The sequence below is a fragment of the Trachypithecus francoisi genome, unplaced genomic scaffold (assembly GCF_009764315.1).
Source record: "Trachypithecus francoisi isolate TF-2019V2 unplaced genomic scaffold, Tfra_2.0 Lachesis_group0, whole genome shotgun sequence".
In the NCBI taxonomy this organism is placed as follows: domain Eukaryota; kingdom Metazoa; phylum Chordata; class Mammalia; order Primates; family Cercopithecidae; genus Trachypithecus; species Trachypithecus francoisi.
In genome coordinates, this window is record NW_022681453.1 from 165,837,465 (window position 1) to 165,858,240 (window position 20,776).

The 20,776-nt window shown below is 36.5% G+C and overlaps 1 protein-coding gene across 13 annotated transcripts in view; it reads right to left on the reverse strand.

The window, feature by feature from the left end:
- The window catches only part of TBC1D5 (TBC1 domain family member 5), a 591,323-nt gene that overhangs the window by 250,904 nt on the left and 319,643 nt on the right, over positions 1-20,776 (reverse strand). For all 13 annotated transcript variants that reach the window (XM_033212761.1, XM_033212760.1, XM_033212755.1 and 10 more), the window contains 4 exons: positions 18,508-18,616; positions 16,965-17,054; positions 16,787-16,861; positions 14,964-15,031 (listed from right to left, as the gene is read on the reverse strand). In XM_033212761.1, coding sequence (XP_033068652.1) covers positions 14,964-15,031; positions 16,787-16,861; positions 16,965-17,054; positions 18,508-18,616 — 342 coding nt within the window. The remainder of the gene's footprint in view (positions 1-14,963; positions 15,032-16,786; positions 16,862-16,964; positions 17,055-18,507; positions 18,617-20,776) is intronic.

The following is a 20,776-nucleotide window of genomic DNA, read 5'->3' on the forward strand; positions in this document are numbered from 1 at the left end:
TTTAAAAACATAACCATAGGCCAGGTGAGGGGGCCTACACCTATAATCCCAGCACTTTGAAAGGCCAAGGCGGGAGGCTCGCTTGAGCCCAGGAGTTTGAAAACAGCCTGGGCAACATAGTGAGACCCTGCCTTTACAAAAAAAAAAAAAAAAAATGTAAAAATAAATTAGCTGGGTATGTTGACACACACCTGTAGTCCCAGCTACTTGGGAGGCTGAGGTGGGAGGATCGCTTGAGCCTCAGAGGTCAGACGCTACAGTGGGCCATGTTTGCACCACTGCACTTTGGCCTAGGCAAGAGAACAAGACCCTGTCTCAAAGAACAAAACAAACAAACAAAGCAAAAATATCCCATAGTGCCATTGTAACATTACTACTAATAAAAATAATAATCTAGTAATCAAATATCCAGTAAATGTTCAAATTTCTGTGACTGCCCAAAAATTCTTACCACTTTGTTAAGAGCCAAGAAATATCTGTCAGTACATTACAATTTGTTGATATATCTCTTAAGATTCCTTTAATCTACAGACTTGTCCTTCTTCTCTTTTTTATCTTGCAATGTATTTGTTAAAGAAACCAGATTTTTATCCTGTAGAAGCTTCCCACTTTCGGAATTTTATGTATTGTGCCTCTACTGTCTTATTTAACGATTCCCCTTTCCCCTGTATTTCCTACAAACTGGCACTTAGACCTAGAGACTTTATCAGATTCAAGTTTTCGACAAGATTTTTCTTGTCTCATCTATATATGATATAATTTAAGAACATGTTTGCAAATTCTTTGATACTCCTCCCATAGAAAGATGAAAGAGTCCGACTCTCTTCCCTTTGCGTATGTGCTGGCCTTAGTGACCAGTTTTCTCACAAAATAAATGTGTCAAAAGTGGTGCTGGAACACAGCTTCTGTCTGGCTCTCTCTGGACACATTCTCAGAACCAGGCCACCATGCTGTGAGGAAGCCAAGCAGCCATATGAAAAGGCCATCTTGGGTGTTCCCACCACAGCTTGAGAGGAAGTCTCACCTGAGAACCAGCTTCAACAACCAGACGGGTGAGTGAGCAAACCTTCAGATGATGCCAGACCCTGGACTTCAAGCTACCGCAGCCAACACCATGTGGAACAGAGATACGCTATCCTACTGAGCCCTGCCCAAGTTGTAGATTCAACAACAAAATAAATTTTGTTGTTTTAAGCTTGAGGTGATTTCAATGCAGTGATAAGTTGGTGTTGTGTACTTCCATCAGGAGGCACCTAACATTAATGTATCCCACTTTCGGTGATTCTACCAACTGTTAATGATCACTGTCTAAATCTGATAATTCATTAAAAGTCATAAAATAGTAAAACTATAATTCTATCATATTTTTTCTTCCTTTATTAAGACATAGATAAAATGAAAAAAAAAATTCCTTCATCAGTTTTTAACTATCCTGAAATACAATTCACATAATTTTTAAAAATCTTACTGATTTCTATTACATTTGGCTCATGGATACGTACTGCATTTATTACACAAAGATCTATACATGACAGAATGGCTACTAATTCTGTAACAAAAGTAGTTTATGACAACCAGAGTATCCTATTTGCCGTGTGGATATGGTCTCATATGATTACAGTGTGTGGAAGTGAACTGAAAAGTAAGGGATGGAGAACAATTAAACACCAACTTTGGAGCCCCGATAACCAGGAACCCAGGCGCCTGATAGTTGGAAAGACACTCAACAGGGCAATGGTCTGTCATAATACAGACAATAAAGGGAAGGCAGGCAAATATCTGGGCTATCTGTAATGCAGGCAACAAAGAGACAAAAAGAATCTTTCCTCAGCAAGAAAAGGGTTAAGAAAAGAGTAAGATGATAAAGGGTTTTGTCACCACATTATAGTACATAATTAGGTAATTAGAAGTATTAAAATAGACAAAGCATTGGGCCCAGATGAAATACTGAAGATGCAAGTATTCAATAAGATGCCCCAGGGGAAAAAGGAAAGCCCTTGGTGAGGGTTTATAATCATGCGATAGGACAAAGCAGCACAGAAGGACTTGAAGGAACAATAACTGTTGTTATGCCCATATTTCAAAAACAGAAAATCAAAACAAGCACTCATCCAAAATTTTTAAATGAGCTGACGAAAACTCCCTAGAATACTATTAACCACCAAAATAACTATAATACCTTACTGTGGTTTATTGTTTTACTAAAGAAAAACTGAACAATCAAGCCAAGACCACAACAAGAAACAATTTGATATGGAATAAAAACAGACATACTGAAAGACACAATTCTTTTTCTTCCTGTGTTCCCAATTTTGGTTGGTAATTTCCATTCTCCCTATTCAACCAAACCTGTTTTCTCTTCTTTTCAGTCACATAGCTGGATTTAACTTCCCAGCTTCTTTTTCAGTTAGCTATGGTCATGTGACCTGAGTGCTAGCCAATGGAACGAGAGTGGAAATTATGTGTCACCACGAAAGACACTCCCCTAACTTCCCCACAGGAAGGCCTCCGTACACATTTCCCCTTCTAGTGGACAGAATGAAAAAGATCATGGGGAAGACCTTGAAAACTCCATTGGGATTGTGCTGCTTTTAAAACTATGACTACAAATTCTTTAATTCTCAACATTTCCCTTCTGAGGTAATGGCATAAAAATGACATAGCTTCTACATGGCTCTTTTTCTTTCTTGGATTGCTTGATCTGAAGAAAGTATCTTCTGAAGGAGGACCCTAAAGCAGCGCCTCAAAGAGATCCACACAGAGAGGAACCAAAGTGGATACTCCAGCCATAGTCAAGCCATCAAATGTCTGCAGCTCCAGTAACCACATGACTGCAATCTCATGAAACACTCCTAAGCCAGAATCTCCCAGCTACATTGCTCCTAAACTCCTGATCCACAGCAACCATGAAATAATAATTGATTGTTGTTTTAAGCCACTAATTTTGGTTAATTATGTAGCAAAATATAATAGAGGTTTTGACATCTGAAACAGGGGTGCTGTATCAAACAAAAACAAAAACAAAAAAACCCAAAAAAAAAACAGAAACCTAAAATACGTGGTAGAAATGCCTATAGGACTGGATAGAAGACTGAAGGACCTTCAGGAGAGCATGAGTGAGAAATCAAGACTGTGGGAAAAAGACTATTAGCAAAAGACAATCTGCAAAGAGGCTGCCAGTGAGGGCTTAAATGAAAGTGAGGAAAACACTACAGAAAAAAATTAGAGGAAAGGAGTTCCTTATTTTGCAGTGACAGAAAGTCTGGCAATATGATAGCTTCTAGTTATATGGAACATAGAAAATGAATCTAATAAACTGAGTGATCTAGCTAAGGAGATATCCAGGCAGAGTACTGAAGGTACTGTCTGGTTTATTTGTATTACTTATAGTAGAATGTAAGAAGAGAAAAAACAAAAGGAGTAACTGGTAAACATAAAGGTGCTAGAACTTGCTTGGTTTAAAAATAAAGCTTTTTCTCATTCCCAGCTTCTCAAGTCAGCAAATGATACCAACATTAACACACTGCTTCTGGGCAAAGATCAAATCTAGGGAAAAGACAGAAAGGCAAGAACTAAAGATGAAATCAAAGGTGTGACTGTAAAAGCCTTTATTAAGATCTCAGAAAGCTCTAAGATGATGCCACAAAGAATCCTTCAGACAAACAAAAGGTCCTTAGAATTTTTATTTTTTATTTATTTTTTCAGTGATGGTACAAAACTGAATTTACTAAGTGATCAATGATACTTACTGGTTATAATATTGGTGCATAAAATAGCATCCAGTCTTATGCTAACATCTTCTTTCTACATGATCCACTTGCTGTGTCATGTGACCCTTTTTTTTTTTTTTAATTATACTTTCAAGCTCTGGGAAACATGTATAGAATGAGGAGGTTTGTTACATTAGGTATATACATGCCATAGTGGTTTGCTGCACCCTTCAGCCCATCATCTACATTAGCTTTCTCCTAACGCGGTATCTCCCCTAGGCTCCCACCCACCGAACAGACCTCAGTGTGTGATGTTCCCCTCCCTGTGTCCATGTGTTCTCATTGTTCAACTCCCACTTATGAGTGAGAACATGTGGTGGTTGGTTTTCTGGTCCTGTGTTAGTTTGCTGAGAATGATGGTTTCCGGCTTCATACACGTCCCTGCAAAGGACATGAACTCTTCCTTTTCTATGGCTGCCTAGTATCCCATGGTATATATGTGCCACATTTTCTTTATCAAGTCTATCACTGATGGGCATTTGGGCTGGTTCCAAGTCTTTGCTATTGTGAATAGTGCTGCAATAAACATACGTGTGCATGTGTCTTTATAGCAGAATGATTTATAATCCTTTGGGTATGTACCCATTAACGGGATTGCTGGGTCAAATGGTATTTCTGGTTCTAGATCCTTGAGGAATCGCCACACTGTCTTCCACAATGGTTGAACTAATTTACACGCCCACCAAAAGCATTCTTGTTTCTCCACATCCTCTTCAGCATCTGTTGTTTCCTGACTTTTTAATGCTCGCCATTCTAACTGGTGTGAGATGGTACCTCATTGTGGTTTTGATTTGCATTTCTCTAATGACCAGTGATGATGAGGTTTTTTTTTCCCCCCCAAAAGTTTGTCGGCCACATAAATGTCTTCCTTTGAGAAATGTCTGTTCATATCCTTCACCCAGTTTTTAATGGGGTTGTTTTTTTCTTGTAAATTTGTCTAAGTTCTTTGTAAATACCTGGGAGTACAACTTACAAGGGATGTGAAGGACCTTTTCAAGGAGAAGTATAAACCAGTGCTCAAGGAAATAAGAGAGGACACAAACAAGTGGAAAAACATTCCATACTCATGGATAGAATCAATATCATGAAAATGGCCATACTGCCCAAAGTGATTTATAGATTCAATGCTATTTCCACCAACCTATCATTGACTTTCTTCACAGAATTAAAAAAACTATTTTAAATTTCATATGGAACCAAGAAAGAGCCCATATAGCCATGACAATCCTAAGCAAAAAGAACAAAGCTGGAGGCATCATGCTACCTAACTTCAAACTATACTACAAGGCTATAGTAACCAAAACAGCATGGTACTGGTACCAAAACAGATATATAGAACAATGGAACAGAACAGAAGCCTGAGAAATAACACCACACATCTACAACCATCTGATCTTTGACAAACATGACAAAAGCAAGCAATGTGGAAAGGACTCCCTATTTAATAAATGGTGTTGGGGAAACTGGCTAGCTATATGCAGAAAACTGAAACTGGACCCCTTCCTTACACCTTATACAAAAATTAACTCAAGATGGGTTAAAGACTTAAACATAAGATCTAAAACCATAAAAACCCTAGAAGAAAACCTAGGCAATATCAGTCTGGACACAGGCATGAACAAAGACTTCATGACTAATACACCAAAAGCAATGGCAACAAAAGCCAAAATTGACAAATGGGATCTAATTAAACTAAAGAGCTTCTACATAGCAAAAGAAACTATCAACAGAGTGAACAGGCAACCTACAGAATGGGAGAAAATTTTTGTAATCTCTCCATCTGACAAAGGAAGATTTTTAAAAGCATGCCTCACAGCTCTAGCAAGCAGAGATCAGGGATCTGCTAAACATCCTATAGTGTGCAAAACAACCTCTCAAAACAAAGAATTGGTCCAAAATGCTAACATTCCCAAGGTTGAGAAACACTGCATTGCAATATACAAACCCAGAGGGTAGAAACAGTATCTACTTAGTTAGTCTCCACCACTTTTTGAATAAGATTTGAGATACTGATTCATTTATGTTTCTGTCCCATTTTGCTTCACTAAGTGCTTGCACACTGAAGGTATTTAATACATGTTTCTTGATGAAGCATTAAATCTAGGCAAACAAGATTAACATAAATTATAGAGTAGTGGAAAAACAGAAGTCCCAGGTACCATTTCCATTTCGGCCATTAACAAGTTATATTTGCTTATTTTTGTCATAGTTTTTCTGAGCGTCAACTTTTCACCTTTGCAAAATAAATGGATTTTACTAGATGACTGTTAATGACACAAATGCTTACAATGGGTGCCAAGTACTGGAAAATATGAAGATACAAAACATATGAACTCAAGAAAATCTAGGAGAAAAAAACAGACATCTAACGGATAATTTTAAAAGAAGATAATTACAATAAAATATGCATTATGTATTAAAGAACAGAAGAGGCAGTCTTTTCTTTATTTGAATCTTCAACTTCTAAAACAGTGGCTGACACACAGTAATTTCTCAAGTAGTATTTGCCGAATGAACAAATATACCTATAAGCCTTACAAACAACCAAATCTTTAAGGAAAATTAAGACGATACAATCAGGGACTAGGAATATAAACGCAATGCAAAAGGAAAGCCTGAACAAGGTTCTGCTTTCTTTATTTTTTGCAATGAAGAAAAGAATGACATATAGCTTTCATAGTTCATAAACAGGAGGTGAATACTGAATTTTTTAAAGTGAAAAAAAGAGAAAGTAGTAATTTATTGTGATGACAATGAGTAGGACTCAGCCCAAGAGGACAGCAGAAAAATCTCCAAGAGGCTAACAAGGAAGGTGGAGTAAGAAATCACTGTACATTTGGGAAGATTAAGCAAAAACAAAAAGAAGAGGGGGCGGTTTGAGATGACAGGATACAAGGTTGGGAGAAGGCAGGTGTGGCCGCAGTTCAGGAGATGGGACCTGTCACCATCTAAGTAGAGGTTTTCATCTAAGGTTCTTTCTAGTTCTACAGTGCCTGAATCACGTAACAAGCCCTTTACCCCACTCCTCCACTCCTCCAAAAACATCTTTCTGTTCCTACCATAACGGTGAAAAATTAGGAAAAAATATAAACGTAGGTAGATATACTGTACATGTACTTTCAGTGCCAGATGACATTGTGTCACAAATGGAAATACAGACTTTATTTTGAAGTTTTTCAATAATTAAGAAAAAAATTAAATACAAAGCATTACCCCGAAGTACCAAAGCTGCTTCAATTCTAAATCTGCTGAAATGTTCTAAAAAGACTGTGTTACACTACCAAACAGGCTATGCCCACTGGGAATATTATTTTACTGCTCACCAAACTTTACTTTTTAACCTTCTCATAATCATATAAATCTACAACTATAAATAGTCCTTAAAAATCTGTGCTCATCTAAAACAAAGAAAATCTGAAAAGCAAAAATTCTATTGGTCAGCAGTTCAGAAGGTACCCCTATAACTGTGCTGCCCCTATGTACTACTGCTCCTAAATTCCGAAGATAAGGAGCACCAGGGTGCTAATGAAAGCACTGCAACTATATGTTCTGTAGCAAATATACCTATATTTTCATTAAAATACTGAAAAAAAAATTTTAAGTTTTTAAAAATCTCACAAATTAGAATAAATGTATGCTAAGAATTTGCATGCTTAAATGAAACAGAAATGGGAAAAATATACTTTAAAACAGTATAGGAGCAGTACAGGAAAATACTAAATATACATATGCAATAGTAATTATTTTGTTTTTACCTTAAGTGTCAAATGAGGAAGGACCACAGGCCATTTGACAGAAGAATGAATTCTCATATTCCTGAAAATCTGTTTTTCCCCCTCTTTAATATTTAAGAAACACACACACAGGTTGCCGACAACTCTTAGAGAGCGGCTTGTGTTGTAGTTTTCACTTTCTCGGCTGTGAACAAGTGCATATGTGAGGGCTGGTCGTGCATGCACAAGCATGTACTTTGCCTGCATTAAATAAAATCACAACACAACACCAAGTACATCCACTCATTCATGTGTGCCTGCAGTCCACCTCGAGGAGACTGAAAATATAAATACAAGCTGCTATTTTGGTGTGATCACAGGAATATGGCAGCTTGTATTTTTTTTTTCTCTTTAACATTTTAACACTGGGCAGATTGTCGGCATTAACACACACCAAAATCAATTCTGCTCTGAAATTGCTTGTAAAATCCTTCTTCCCAGAGGAATTTGTTTTTTATTTAAATAAAAAAGTGGGCTTGGAGGAAACTGTGTAGGAGATACCCACATTTAGGACATCTTAACTTTGTAAAGTGTGACATCAACGGACCAAATTACTAGGAGAAAGAGAATCTTTAAATTAAAAAAAAAAAAATCAATAAATTACTCAGTAAAATCGCTTTTGAATATGTTTAACATAGCAAAAAAATTCAAAATTAATCTAGTTTCCATCCACATACTACAGTGTAACATAATAACTACATTTGATCAAAAATTCAGGTAAGACTTATTTACTGTAAAAATTCATGCCATTTTCTAAAGGAGAGAGAAAAGAAAATAAAAGTGAATGTTTCACAAAGGCCATATCTAAAAGTTCAACATGAATAAAATACAAAATGTAGACATTTACATCATGTATTACACAAAAATATAACAATAATGACATATCATTCCAATTTTAGCATATGTGCTGCTGAGGTGAGCATAATAGCGAATTATCTATACAGCGCTGTCCAAAGAACTTTCTGTAAGAATGAAAGTATCCTCTATAAGAGTTGTCCAATACAGTAGCCATTATCAGCTGTATGGCTAATGTAGCTACTGTGATGACTAAAATTTTTAATTTTATTTAATTTAAATTTATATTTATTTATTTATTTATTTTTATTTTTTTTGAGACGGAGTCTCGCTCTGTCGCCCGGGCTGGAGTGCAGTGGCCGGATCTCAGCTCACTGCAAGCTCTGCCTCCCGGGTTTACCGCCATTCTCCTGCCTCAGCCTCCGAGTAGCTGGGACTACAGGCGCCCGCCACCTCGCCCGGCTAGTTTTTTGTATTTTTTAGTAGAGACGGGGTTTCACAGTTTTAGCCAGGATGGTCTCGATCTCCTGACCTCGTGATCCGCCCGCCTCAGCCTCCCAAAGTACTGGGATTACAGGCTTGAGCCACCGCGCCCGGCCTAAATTTATATTTAAATAGCCACATGTGCCTGGTATCTACCAAACAGTACAGCACATATCTATAATTTTTAAAAAAGAATTCAAAGAATTTTTTTATTTCCCTACCTGCTCCATTCTATTTGCAAGCAATTACTAATGAATCCAGAAAATATCAAATAAAGTTTAATTGAGGAGACAAAGTTTGCTTGCAAAGTATCAAACTGTAAGATTTTAAAAACTGAGAAGACAAAATTTGCTTAAATAGATTATGTCTGAAGCATGGCATACATATACACTATAAACAAAAGGAAACAATAAGATGAGAAAGTTACATTTTTTTGAGACAGGAACTCACTCTTTAACTCAGGCTGGAGTGCATTGGTGCGACCACAGCTTACTGAAGTCTCAACCTCCTGGGATCAAATGATCCCCCCACTGAAGCCTGCCAAGTAGATGGGACTACAGGTGTGTACCACCATATCTGGCTAATTTCTGTGTTTTTTGTGGAGACAGGGTTTTGCCATGTTGCCCAGGCTGGTCTCAAACTCCTGGGCTCAAGTGATCCTTCTGCCTTGGCCTCCCAGAGTGCTGGGATTAAAGGCATGAGCCACCACACCTGGCCCAAGAAAGCTGCATCTTTAAAAACTCACCATGGAGATACAAGTAAGAAAAAGAATGATTAAATTAGGAATGAGCTACCTAAAATGTTAACTACGATAACTGGAAATACGAAAGATCAAATATTGAAGATGATAACAGCATATCAATAGGCAATCAGATAAACTTTAAAATATGGTCAAAGTTACAATTATAAAAGTCAGTTAAAGAAATTTAATCATTTAATTCAAGAGAGAGGGAAAACACATTTGAAGAAAAGATGAGACTATTTGGCAATAGCTTATAAATATGTTAATCTGCAAATGATGTTATAGATGCTGCATATATATTTTTAGAATAGACCTTGATAGACCAAATAACATACTTCTTTGGCATCTAATATGGAAATGAAATTTTATCCTGAACTCATTATTTCCACCATTTTAAATAATACTGAATTTCATTTAATGTTACAGCTTTTGAAAACATGGCAAAATTTGTTCAGAATAAGACAATTCAAGTTCTAAATTAGAATGCTGTAAATGGAAATTCCTTGATTTACCTTTTGATTATCAGTTTTTTCAGCAATAAAAATGGGAACAGTAACAAGCTCATTAGGTTAAGATAAAGAACAATTAATTGAAATGAATGCAAAACTCTTTGAGGCAAAAAAGGGTTAGTGACATAAAAGAATATTAAAATTGGCTGCAGGGGAAGATAATATTTAATACAGTGACGTATCCAGATCAAATACATTAGATGATGGCAGAATCACAGCTCATGAAATCAAATTATCTTGTTTAAACTCATACTAGGAAGTTGATAATAGTATTTTTTAAAGTATGCTTATGTCTCTGAAAATTTAAAGATGTTTGAGATAATTACTAAAATTGAACAACACTGATCATCAGTGATAAGATTCACAATCAATGATCATTTATTAAGCATCAACTTGGTGATGAGCAGTGAGACAAAAACAAGACTAGGTCCATGCCCTCAAAGGGTTTACTACCAGGTTTGAAAGATAAGACAAGACCTGGGCTAACACAAGAGCTCTTGTACATACTGCTTCTGTTAATGGGACCAATAATCCTGCATTGTCACATTCCTGTTTTGTCTGTAAGCTTCTTAAGCGTCCATGTCACATTTATCTTAGCATCTCTACAGCCTGGTACACTAAGGAGATTAATATAAATGTATTGAATACACTGGCAGATGGACCTAAATAAATACAAGACCAAACAAAATTAAATAATATTAAAAAGTTATTAAGAAAATTCTACAGAACACAGACTAGGCACAAATGATTTCCAATTGCCAAGACTGGAAAATGTTTATAAACTCAGGTGATGAATTCAGGCCTTGAATGATGAGCAGTCAGGAATCTAACAGGAAGCAGAGGAGGGAAGCAGCATTCCAGCAGAGGAGAGCATGAAAGATTCCAAAACATGGAAAACAGAAAGCACAAAACCTATTCATTGAATAATGCTAGAAGCACTTGTCTAAAAGGGAACTGGGTATGTATTAGAGAAACTGAGTAAGTCCATTCTTCTTTGGGCCACAGGGAGTCATATAAAGTTTTGAATTAGGCAAATAGAATGATTATAAATGTGCTTTGAGTAGAGTGATTAGGCTGTAACACATGGAATGGACTAGAAGTGGAAAAACAGTAGATCCCAAGAAAACAATTAAATAAGTAAGCGACTGTGGGCAGGAGGAAAAAAGGATCTGAAACAGAGCAGTAAAAATGGAACAGACACTTATGAATATGAGAAAGCTACATATAATGATCCCCTAATTTGTATTTTGAAACATAAAATACATATCCCAAACCTATCTATCTACTCCTGTCTTTATTACGACATTTTTAGTCTAATAAATCACTAACATTACTTAACCTGAAACACTCCAATAGACTCCTAGTTGCTTTTCCAGCTTCCATTCTTACAACTACCTTTGCCCCACTGCACAGCAGCCGTAATTATCTTTTTATGTATCATGCCACTGCTCAATGTCCTCCAAAAGCTTCCCATTGCAATTGGAATAAATCCTTACTTTTTACTGTGGTCTACAAGACTATTTGTCTGGCCTTTGCTCTCCTCTCATATTTCCTTCTATAAAGCACTTGCTCTAGCCTGCCTGACTTCTTTTTGCTCCTCTAAACACTGAGCTCGTTTTCACTGAGAAACTAACTTTGCCCTAGCTACTCCCTCTGTCTACAAGTTCTTGCCCTAGTTCTTCATATGGCTGGCCTTTAAATTTTTTCACATCTCAGCTCAAATGTCATCTTTTCAAAGATGTCTTCTCCAATCACTATTCCTAAAGTAGCCTTCCCACTGGCTACTCTCCTTCTAGCTATCCAGTTACTCTGCTTTATTTCTTCAGAGCAATTATCACCCTCTGTAATTATCCTCTTTATCTATACACGCTTGTTGTCTCACCACTCTCCCCTATACCACACTAAAATATACAACCTGTGATGGCAGCACCCTATCTGTGTTATTCACCACTCCACTCTGTCCCCCGCAGTGCAAAGGGCAATTATGGAACATAGCGATGCTCCATAAATACACATTAAAAAAAAATTATCACAAAGCTAGTAAACAAGTTAACACTTCATAACCTTATCTGGGCTGTACTTCTATTTTATTAGGGAATTCTTCACAGACTGAAATGAAAAACATATATTTTAGATCATATAGTACCTTATAAAGATGTCAATTTATACAAACTATTCAGCTTTTACAATTAAATAATTTGGTGGACTTAAAATAAGACTGACTGCCTTACCTCACAAGTTAAGTATTTGCCAGAAAATTTATATAGAAATGACAAGGAGACTTAATCTAAATGTGGAGAGAGCCATGGGAGAGTCCTCAAGAGAAGAAGATATGGAACCTTCCTGCAATGGTTAATACTGAGTGTCGACTTGATTGGATTGAGGGATGGAAAGTATTGTTCCTGGGTGTGTCTGTGAGGGTGTTGCCAAAGGAGATTAACATTTGAGTCAGTGGGCTCAGAGAGGCAGATCCACCCTCAATCTGGATGGGCCCCATCTAATCAGCTGCCAGCGTGGCTAGAATAAAGCAGGCAGAAGGTGGAAAGAGCAGGTTTGCTGAGTCTTCTGGCCTTCATCTTTCTCCTGTGGTGGATGCTTCCTGCCCCTGAACATCAGACTCCAAGTTCTTCAGTTTTTGGACTCTTGGACTTACACCAGCAGTCTGCTAGGGGCTCTTGGGGCCTTTGGCCACAGACTGAAGGATGCACTGTCGGCTTCCCTACTTTTAAGGTTTTGGGACTTGGACTGGCTTCCTTGTCAGCTTGCAGACGGCCTATTGTGGGACTTCACCATGATCATGTGAGTCAATACTCCTTAATAAATTCTCCTTCATATATACATCTATCCTAACACTTCTGTCCCTCTAGAGAACGCTGACTAATACATTTCCCTACTATGCTATTAACTATAGGGCCTCCTAGCTACCTTCTTTGGGTCACTGGTTTGCCATTTTAATTAAAATACACTAGTAGAGATACACTTTAAGAAAAACACTATATGTGTGTGTGTATATATATGTGTACATGTATATACACATGTATGTGTATAATATACATATATGTATATATGTATCTGTGTATATATCTTGCATTTTTGTAAGAAAAAACCAGAAAATATAGAAGTTTTCAAGAACTAGCACTTTCTTACATAACAAAGCAGAAATGTTCGAACTAAGTAACTAAAATGATGAACAAATTCCCGGTACCACTGCCTATTTGATGTGGCTATCAGAGTTTTATTTTTCCCCTTTCTTGTTTGCTATTTCTTTAAGTCAATCTGGCCCCCATGGCCTCTGACTGTGACTCAGCACCAGCGCTGTGGCCCCTTCATTTCCATTTGGTAACTGTAGAGAGGTTAATTATAATCCTGCTCATTAGACAGATCAATCTGAAGGTGGCAAGTTTTTAAATATAACTACCTAGCATTTTAAAAAGGAGATTTGGTTAACCAAACTTTAAAGTTTGTTTAACAATATATACTGCACATTTTGTTTTTAAAAGGCCTGTTTATTACCACTGATGAACTATATACTTAAATTACTGAGGAAATTCCTTCTTTTGTTTTATTCATATATTTACTGAGTGCCACGACTCCTGTGTGCTAATACAATGGTGCTCTACTTTCTGCACTTATATACTAGGGAGACCAAGCACTATCACCCACACCTCTGAGAGTAGCTTCCCTAACTGGGTTACTCCTGAGTTAACTGGATAACTCAAGCTAACCAAAATGATCCCAAACTTCCCACCCCATACCCTATTACCACTGCCAATTACCTGTGGTTTCATTGTACTCTAAACCTACGATTCTTCTGAATTATTTTCATTTTAAAGTAAGAAATTGTATTTGTTAAATATGTACTACAAACTTAGTAGTAGCTCATGTCATCTCATTATTCAGTATCTACAACATGCAAAGAAACGAGTATCAGAGAGTCAGAGGCCTTGACATTATAATAGATTTAGTAGGAATTGAACTACGAGTGGAGCACACAGGCAAAGCTGCAGAATGACTTGGAGGAAGCCACCAGAGATACTTATGATTCTGCACATACCTGGCTAATCCCAGATCCTGAGGATTGCATTAAGTTTACTAACATTTATATAATGATTTATAGTTTAAAGTATAAACCTATCTAATTTACTACTATTCTGACAGATATTAATCCTCAAATATCGTAGGAGATGGTTACTATTATTCTCATTTAACAGAAGAGGAAACTGAGAGGGAAAGATGTTGAAGTAATCTTCCCACAATTACAGCATCAGTTAGCTAGGACTCTACCTATGATCTTCTGACACAAATTCCATTTACTCCTCACCCTATGACTCAGAAAGATGAGGTCGAATATATCAAAGTTATGGATACTATGCAAAGTAACAAATTACCCTTTTACATAGTAAATACTGAGTAGACTGAGAGAAGAGATTGTTTGTAAACCTGAATAGCTTCAAGAGTAAGAGAAGTAAGGATAAGAATAACGGTTGTCATTTAACAAGTTATAACAAGTAACTTGGTGAGAAAGGGATTCCAATGCATAAAGCAAGGGATAAATTTTTCTGGCAATAACAATATGACTATACAATATAACCTTAAAAAGGTGCATATGACTTCAAATAATTGTTGGAAATTGATAAAACTAATTAAATGTTATTGAAGATTATCAATATTATAAATGTAATTCACTTTTAAAAAGGGAACATAGAAATCTGTGTCGTTAGAGGAGAAAACAATCCTTATTATCACAATTAGTCAAAAAAAGTGTGCTATTAACAGAAGTAGAATACTGCATTCAATTAAGATGCCTCTCAGATTTTGTGTTTTGTTAAAATTAGAAAGAGATAACAACAATTTGAATTATTGAAAGTAACACGTAAATAGTTCTACGTACGTTCTTTTGACATCTTGTTCAATCATTGATCGAAGTTCTTTATCTTGGAAGAATTTGTTCCAAAGACTCTGAAATAAGGAAAACAATCTATTATATAATCTCACACCTTTGCTTTACTTTTAATGATTTCAATTTAATAATTTAAATGGTTAAATTTATTCTTCTCTGAGTTATCGTTTCACGTTGCAGATAGAAAACCCGAGACTGGGGTAATTTTTATTAAAATCTAGTTTAATCTCAGAGACACATCTTTATTCTAACATCAATTTTTCCAGTTTGATATTATCATATAAAGTCAGCCCTCCTTATCTGCAGGTCCCACAACAAAAATCAACCAACTGTGGATCAAAAATATTGGGAAAAAACTAAAAATAGCAATACAACAATAAAAAAAATATAAATTAGAAAAACAACACAGTATAACAACTTTAGCATTTACAATCTATTAGGTATTATGAGTAATCTAGAGATTGTTTAAAGTATACAGGGGGATATACACAGGTTATATGGAAATACTGTGCCATTTTATATAAGAAACTTGATTATCTGCAGATTGTGGTGCCCATGAGGAGCATGGAACCAATCCCCTGTGGTTAATGAGAAACTAGTGTACATTCTTAAAACTTTTATTATCTATATAAAGTGAACAATACTTTTCACTGCCATATGCTACTGCTACTACTCCTGTAAAAACAGAAAGGAGCTTGGATTACAGTAGGACTCATAGGCCAACTGTCCCCAGCTTGAACCTGACCAGAATTCCCAATGCACTTCAAGATGGGTAAAGTTTTCTACAGAGCTTGGTTTTATAATCCAACAGGTTTTCATGTATTTTAAAATGTGAATTTAAGGGAAAGTTTTAAAAAATTACTTAATATTGGCCGGGCGCGGTGGCTCAAGCCTGTAAGCCCAGCACTTTGGGAGGCCGGACGAGACGGGCGGATCACGAGGTCAGGAGATCGAGACCATCCTGGCTAACACGGTGAAATCCCGTCTCTACTAAAAAAATACAAAAATCTAGCCGGGCGAGGTGGTGGGCGCCTGTAGTCCCAGCTACTGGGGAGGCTGAGGCAGGAGAATGGCGTAAACCTGGGAGGCGGAGCTTGCAGTGAGCCGAGATCCGGCCACTGCACTCCAGCCTGGGCGACAGAGCAAGACTCCGTCTCAAAAAAAAAAAACTTAATATTTTATGTTCTTATACCAAAGAGTCTACAAATACTTACGTATCAGGAAAGAGAAATGCTAATACTATGTATTAAATGGGGAAAAAATGTGTTTTTAGGTAAATAGGCAAAAATTAGAGCACTCACACTTTCATAGTTACATAATATCTTTAAAGTAATAATTATTCCTTGTCTTCACTAGAACATGAGTAGAAGTAGACCTGATTTTTAAAAAACTTCTGCATAGACTCACTACAAATGGTTACTTCTTTCTTCCTGTGAGTTAGCCCTGCTAAGTGAGCCCTTCTTTATTTTTACTATGAAGGGAGGCCTTCCTTAGCTACCCAATTCCCCACTGCAACCCTGACAAGAGTTCTATTCTCATCTTTATGCTCTTACATTTTACCCTTAGTTCTTACAGAATCCTGAGATTTCTTTGTACTGCCATTCCACAGAAACAGATCATAAATTTCCTACAACACAGCATATATATATACACAAAATGTAAAATCATTCTACCAGGTTTTAGGTGGTACTGTATGTGGAATAAAGAAAACAGCTGGCATGAAATATACTGCTTTCATGGTGATTGGCAACCAGTCACATAAACATATTCTTAGAAGCAAAAGAGGTTAAGATACGAATAAAGACAAACTTTACCCCTTCATCCTGTGAAAGAGGATTATTGATCATCAAATCTTGTTGGCCAACAACCTTCCTTGGGTTTGTAATATGCTAGTAAAGAAAGAGAAAAAACACACACAAGGATCAGAAGCTACTGGACTTTAAAGTGTATATAAGAAAACAATTACATTAATTAAATGTACTATTTACTTACTATTTCTTTAATGTTGCTATACCATGCTCTTAATTCTTCAATTCTACTTATCCATTGACTTTTGTCTTGAGGAAGAACACAAAGAAATAGCTGTCAAGAAAAACAGAAAAAACTTTTGTAAATATCTTAAGATATAAAATGTGAAACTATGCCAAACTGAATCACCTGAACATTGAAAGAAATAATATTCATGATATTTCATATTCATATCATCATTCCAATCCCTAACAATTTCTGTTTGGAGATATTTAAGAAATATATAATCAGAAAATTCAAAAAGTGAACAAAGGCTACACCACAAAATAGAATCAAACTCCCCTTCAGATTTACATTAAAAAGGAAGAAAAATTCACTGAGGTTCAAATATAATTCACATTTTACATTCTAGTCTTAATGGGAGTGGTAGGGGGTTATTAGGAAGCACAAAGTCTGACTAGTAATTGCTACATTTAAGGTTTTGTTTTAAAACAAGCAGGTAAAAGATAGTGAATAGCAGTCTCACCGAGGGCATAGCCTGAGTCATGAAAGCATTCCTTTTACAGAAAAAAAATGTAATTTAAAGCTGGCCATCAGCTTATGAAAATAACAAACATTCTTAAAATAACAAATTTGATTTAACTTTGTTTAATACAACACTAAAATAAATTTGGATTTAGGTTTATTTTTAACAAATGAAAGATACTAAAAGTTAAACAACAGGGAATGGGGGTGGGGCACAAATACTTGTATACAAATATTCTAGCAGCAGGTCTCCTGCCTTTAATGCCTGCATCTAAAAGAAGAAAAGTGTATTTTAATTACTAAATCTAAATTATTAAACCTAAAACTGTCTAATACATTATATGTTTCTTTTGTCTTTACTTGCATAGACTCAGTATGCTTAATTTATGCAGATAACCCTAAAAACTTTTGATAGAATTCATTCCAGAAATGAGTCTAAACCTAAATAAATTCATGTTTAGAAAACAAAAACAAACAATACTTCAATGCAATTAAAAAGATAACTATAGATTATTATTACTAGTGTTGGTAATCAGTGCTCCTTTTCCTCTAAAGGAGAGTGATCCAATTTCCTTCCACTTCTTGCCACCCCTCACTTTGTGTTTCTACTAAATGAAATGTGCAAAATATTTTCCTGCTGCCATTTATCAAGAAAAAAGGGAAGATAACTAAATGATGGCACTTGATATAATAGGAACCTAAAAGTTAAACCCCCACCACTGCCTTTTCTTGAAAATCTTCAAGAATTTCTGCAAAAGACTCTGGGGAGTGTAAAAGTGTTGCTCTGAATTTGGGACCATCAAAACAGTTGAAAAGATAGTAATTTTATATGACTCTTTTACCACTATCACTTACTCAGGACTAAGGTAGTTCAACAACCTTATTAAAATGTCCTATGAAAGATAAACATAGATAGTCAAAATAATGGGAGTGAAATCTCTTGGAAAATTCAGTGATCCCCTGCATGGCTAATCTTCCAGGGCATCAGGTAATGTGTTGATATATTGCAACCAGAAACTGTAAATAAATATTTTCTTCTTACCTTCCAGCAAATGCTGCGGAACCTGCTGCTTCTCAGCTGCCCATTAATCCCCTTCTGCCTTATTGTTGCCAAGTAATTGTTGTTTACAAATAGTTCTTCCCATTCTTTTCTATATGAAAGAAACCAAAGCATGAGAATCCTTTTGTTAAAATTCCTCTGCTTGGAGAGAAGTACTACGAGAAATTAACTGTAAGTAGGTCTAAAAAATGCAACTTTTAAAACATATATATTTAGTTGTGTACTGTTTCTGAACGCATGGCTGTCTTTTTGGACACAGTTCTTCCGTAGATTTAATGAATATGTAGATAGCTATAATTACGCCAGCTACTGAAATTCACAATGTCTACGGAGGCTATTCCATTTCCTCTAAAATGCTGATAGTACAGTTCAGTGCGTAAACAAGAAAAAGATGAATAATATAAATATATGACTGTTTTAGCCAATGATAAAAACATACCTGCTCCAAAAATAGGCAACAAAGAAGTGTAATGTTGATTATATTAGCTTCTGATATGAAATACCTGTTTAAATGAACCAATTTCTCTTTAATGTCAGGCTGGACAGTAAAGTATAACAGAAGACTACTTTAACTGTTAGTGCTGCTTACTATTGAAATTGCAACTTCTTTCTACATTATCAGTTTTAAAATTTTAACAGGTGTAGGCAAATTAAAAAAAAAAATCAAAAAATTAAAAAGCCTCACTGTAAAAACTGTTAAAGGCAAGCTTGAGTACCTTGCAGTACCTATGGCTGAGTAGATAAACAACTGAAATATGCCTCCCAGGCATGCAGACACCAGGGGCCTAACACCTGTGCCTCATTAATATACAAGTAAATCTGCTCTACTGGGAAACAATTGGAAATTAATTGTCCCAAACCATTTACTGAGTTTGAATAAAGGAATCAGACCTATATTCCCTGCATCTTGCACCAAACTAAACATTAAGAATCATTTGAGTAGAAGCTACTGAGATTAGCTTTATGAAATTTCTCTCAAATTCCATCTTATCACAATAAAATTTACATATAACTTAACATTTATTGTCAAAGCTGAAACCCTGATGGCAGTATATTGAGAGATTTCTGAAAAAGAAAGCCATTAAAACCCTCAATCATTCTTCTGTTATACACACGTGCGGTTGTCACTGGCTAGACCCTACTCATTTTGAGAAAGGATAATCTTGAACACTATGCTTAGAGTAATGAACTGAACTGTACACAAAAAGTTCAAAACTTGACCATGGGACAAAATGCATCTTCTCCACACAGTTCCAGAAGAGTGATCAAAGACAATGACACATTCCCTACTGCCACCAGCAGAACTTCCAGCTTTAACCCAGTAGCGTTGTGATCCTCAATCACAACAAGCCTTCCGCCAACAGTGGCTTCTGGCTAAGACTGCTAAATGAGACACACATTCCAACCCATGCTGGAAGAAATGCATTTCTGTCACCACTCCACAAAACTGTCTTATTCTCATCGCTCTATTAGTTTAAAAAAATTGGTTGGCCGGGCGCGGTGGCTCAAGCCTGTAATCCCAGCATTTTGGGAGGCCGAGACGGGCGGATCACGAGGTCAGGAGATCCAGACCATCCTGGCTAACACAGTAAAATCCCGTCTCTACTAAAAAATACAAAAAACTAGCTGGGCGAGGTGGCGGGAGCCTGTAGTCCCAGCTACTCCGGAGGCTGAGGCAGGAGAATGGCGTAAGCCCAGGAGGCGGAGCTTGCAGTGAACTGAGATCCGGCCACTGCACTCCAGCCTGGGCGACAGAGCCAGACTCCATCTCAAAAAAAAAAAAAATTGGTTTTACTTGAATTTGTATTATTAGTGAACTAAAAATTGTTCATGCTTTTGGGTCATTTTACTGCTTCCTTTGTAAAACCTGCTTTTTGCCCTTTACCCAATTTAAGCAGTACAGGATAGTGGTTAAGAGAATGGACATAAGAGGTGCATGCTTGGGATCAGAAAGACAACCACGCAGTAAGCAAAGGTACACAGCTCACTAGCCACTTACAAGATGTGCAAGCATGGGCAAATTTCTTAACCTCTCTGTGCCTCAGTTTCCTCATCTGTAAATGGAGTAATAACAGAATCTACTTAAATGAATTATTATGAGAATTTTAAAAATACATGAAAAGCCCTCAGAGGACTATCCAACACACACACACATTTTTAAAAAGAGAAAAGGTCTCACTTGGTCATCAGGATGGAGTACAGTGGTGCAATCATAGCTCACTTTAACCTTGAACTCTTTGGGCTCAAGCAA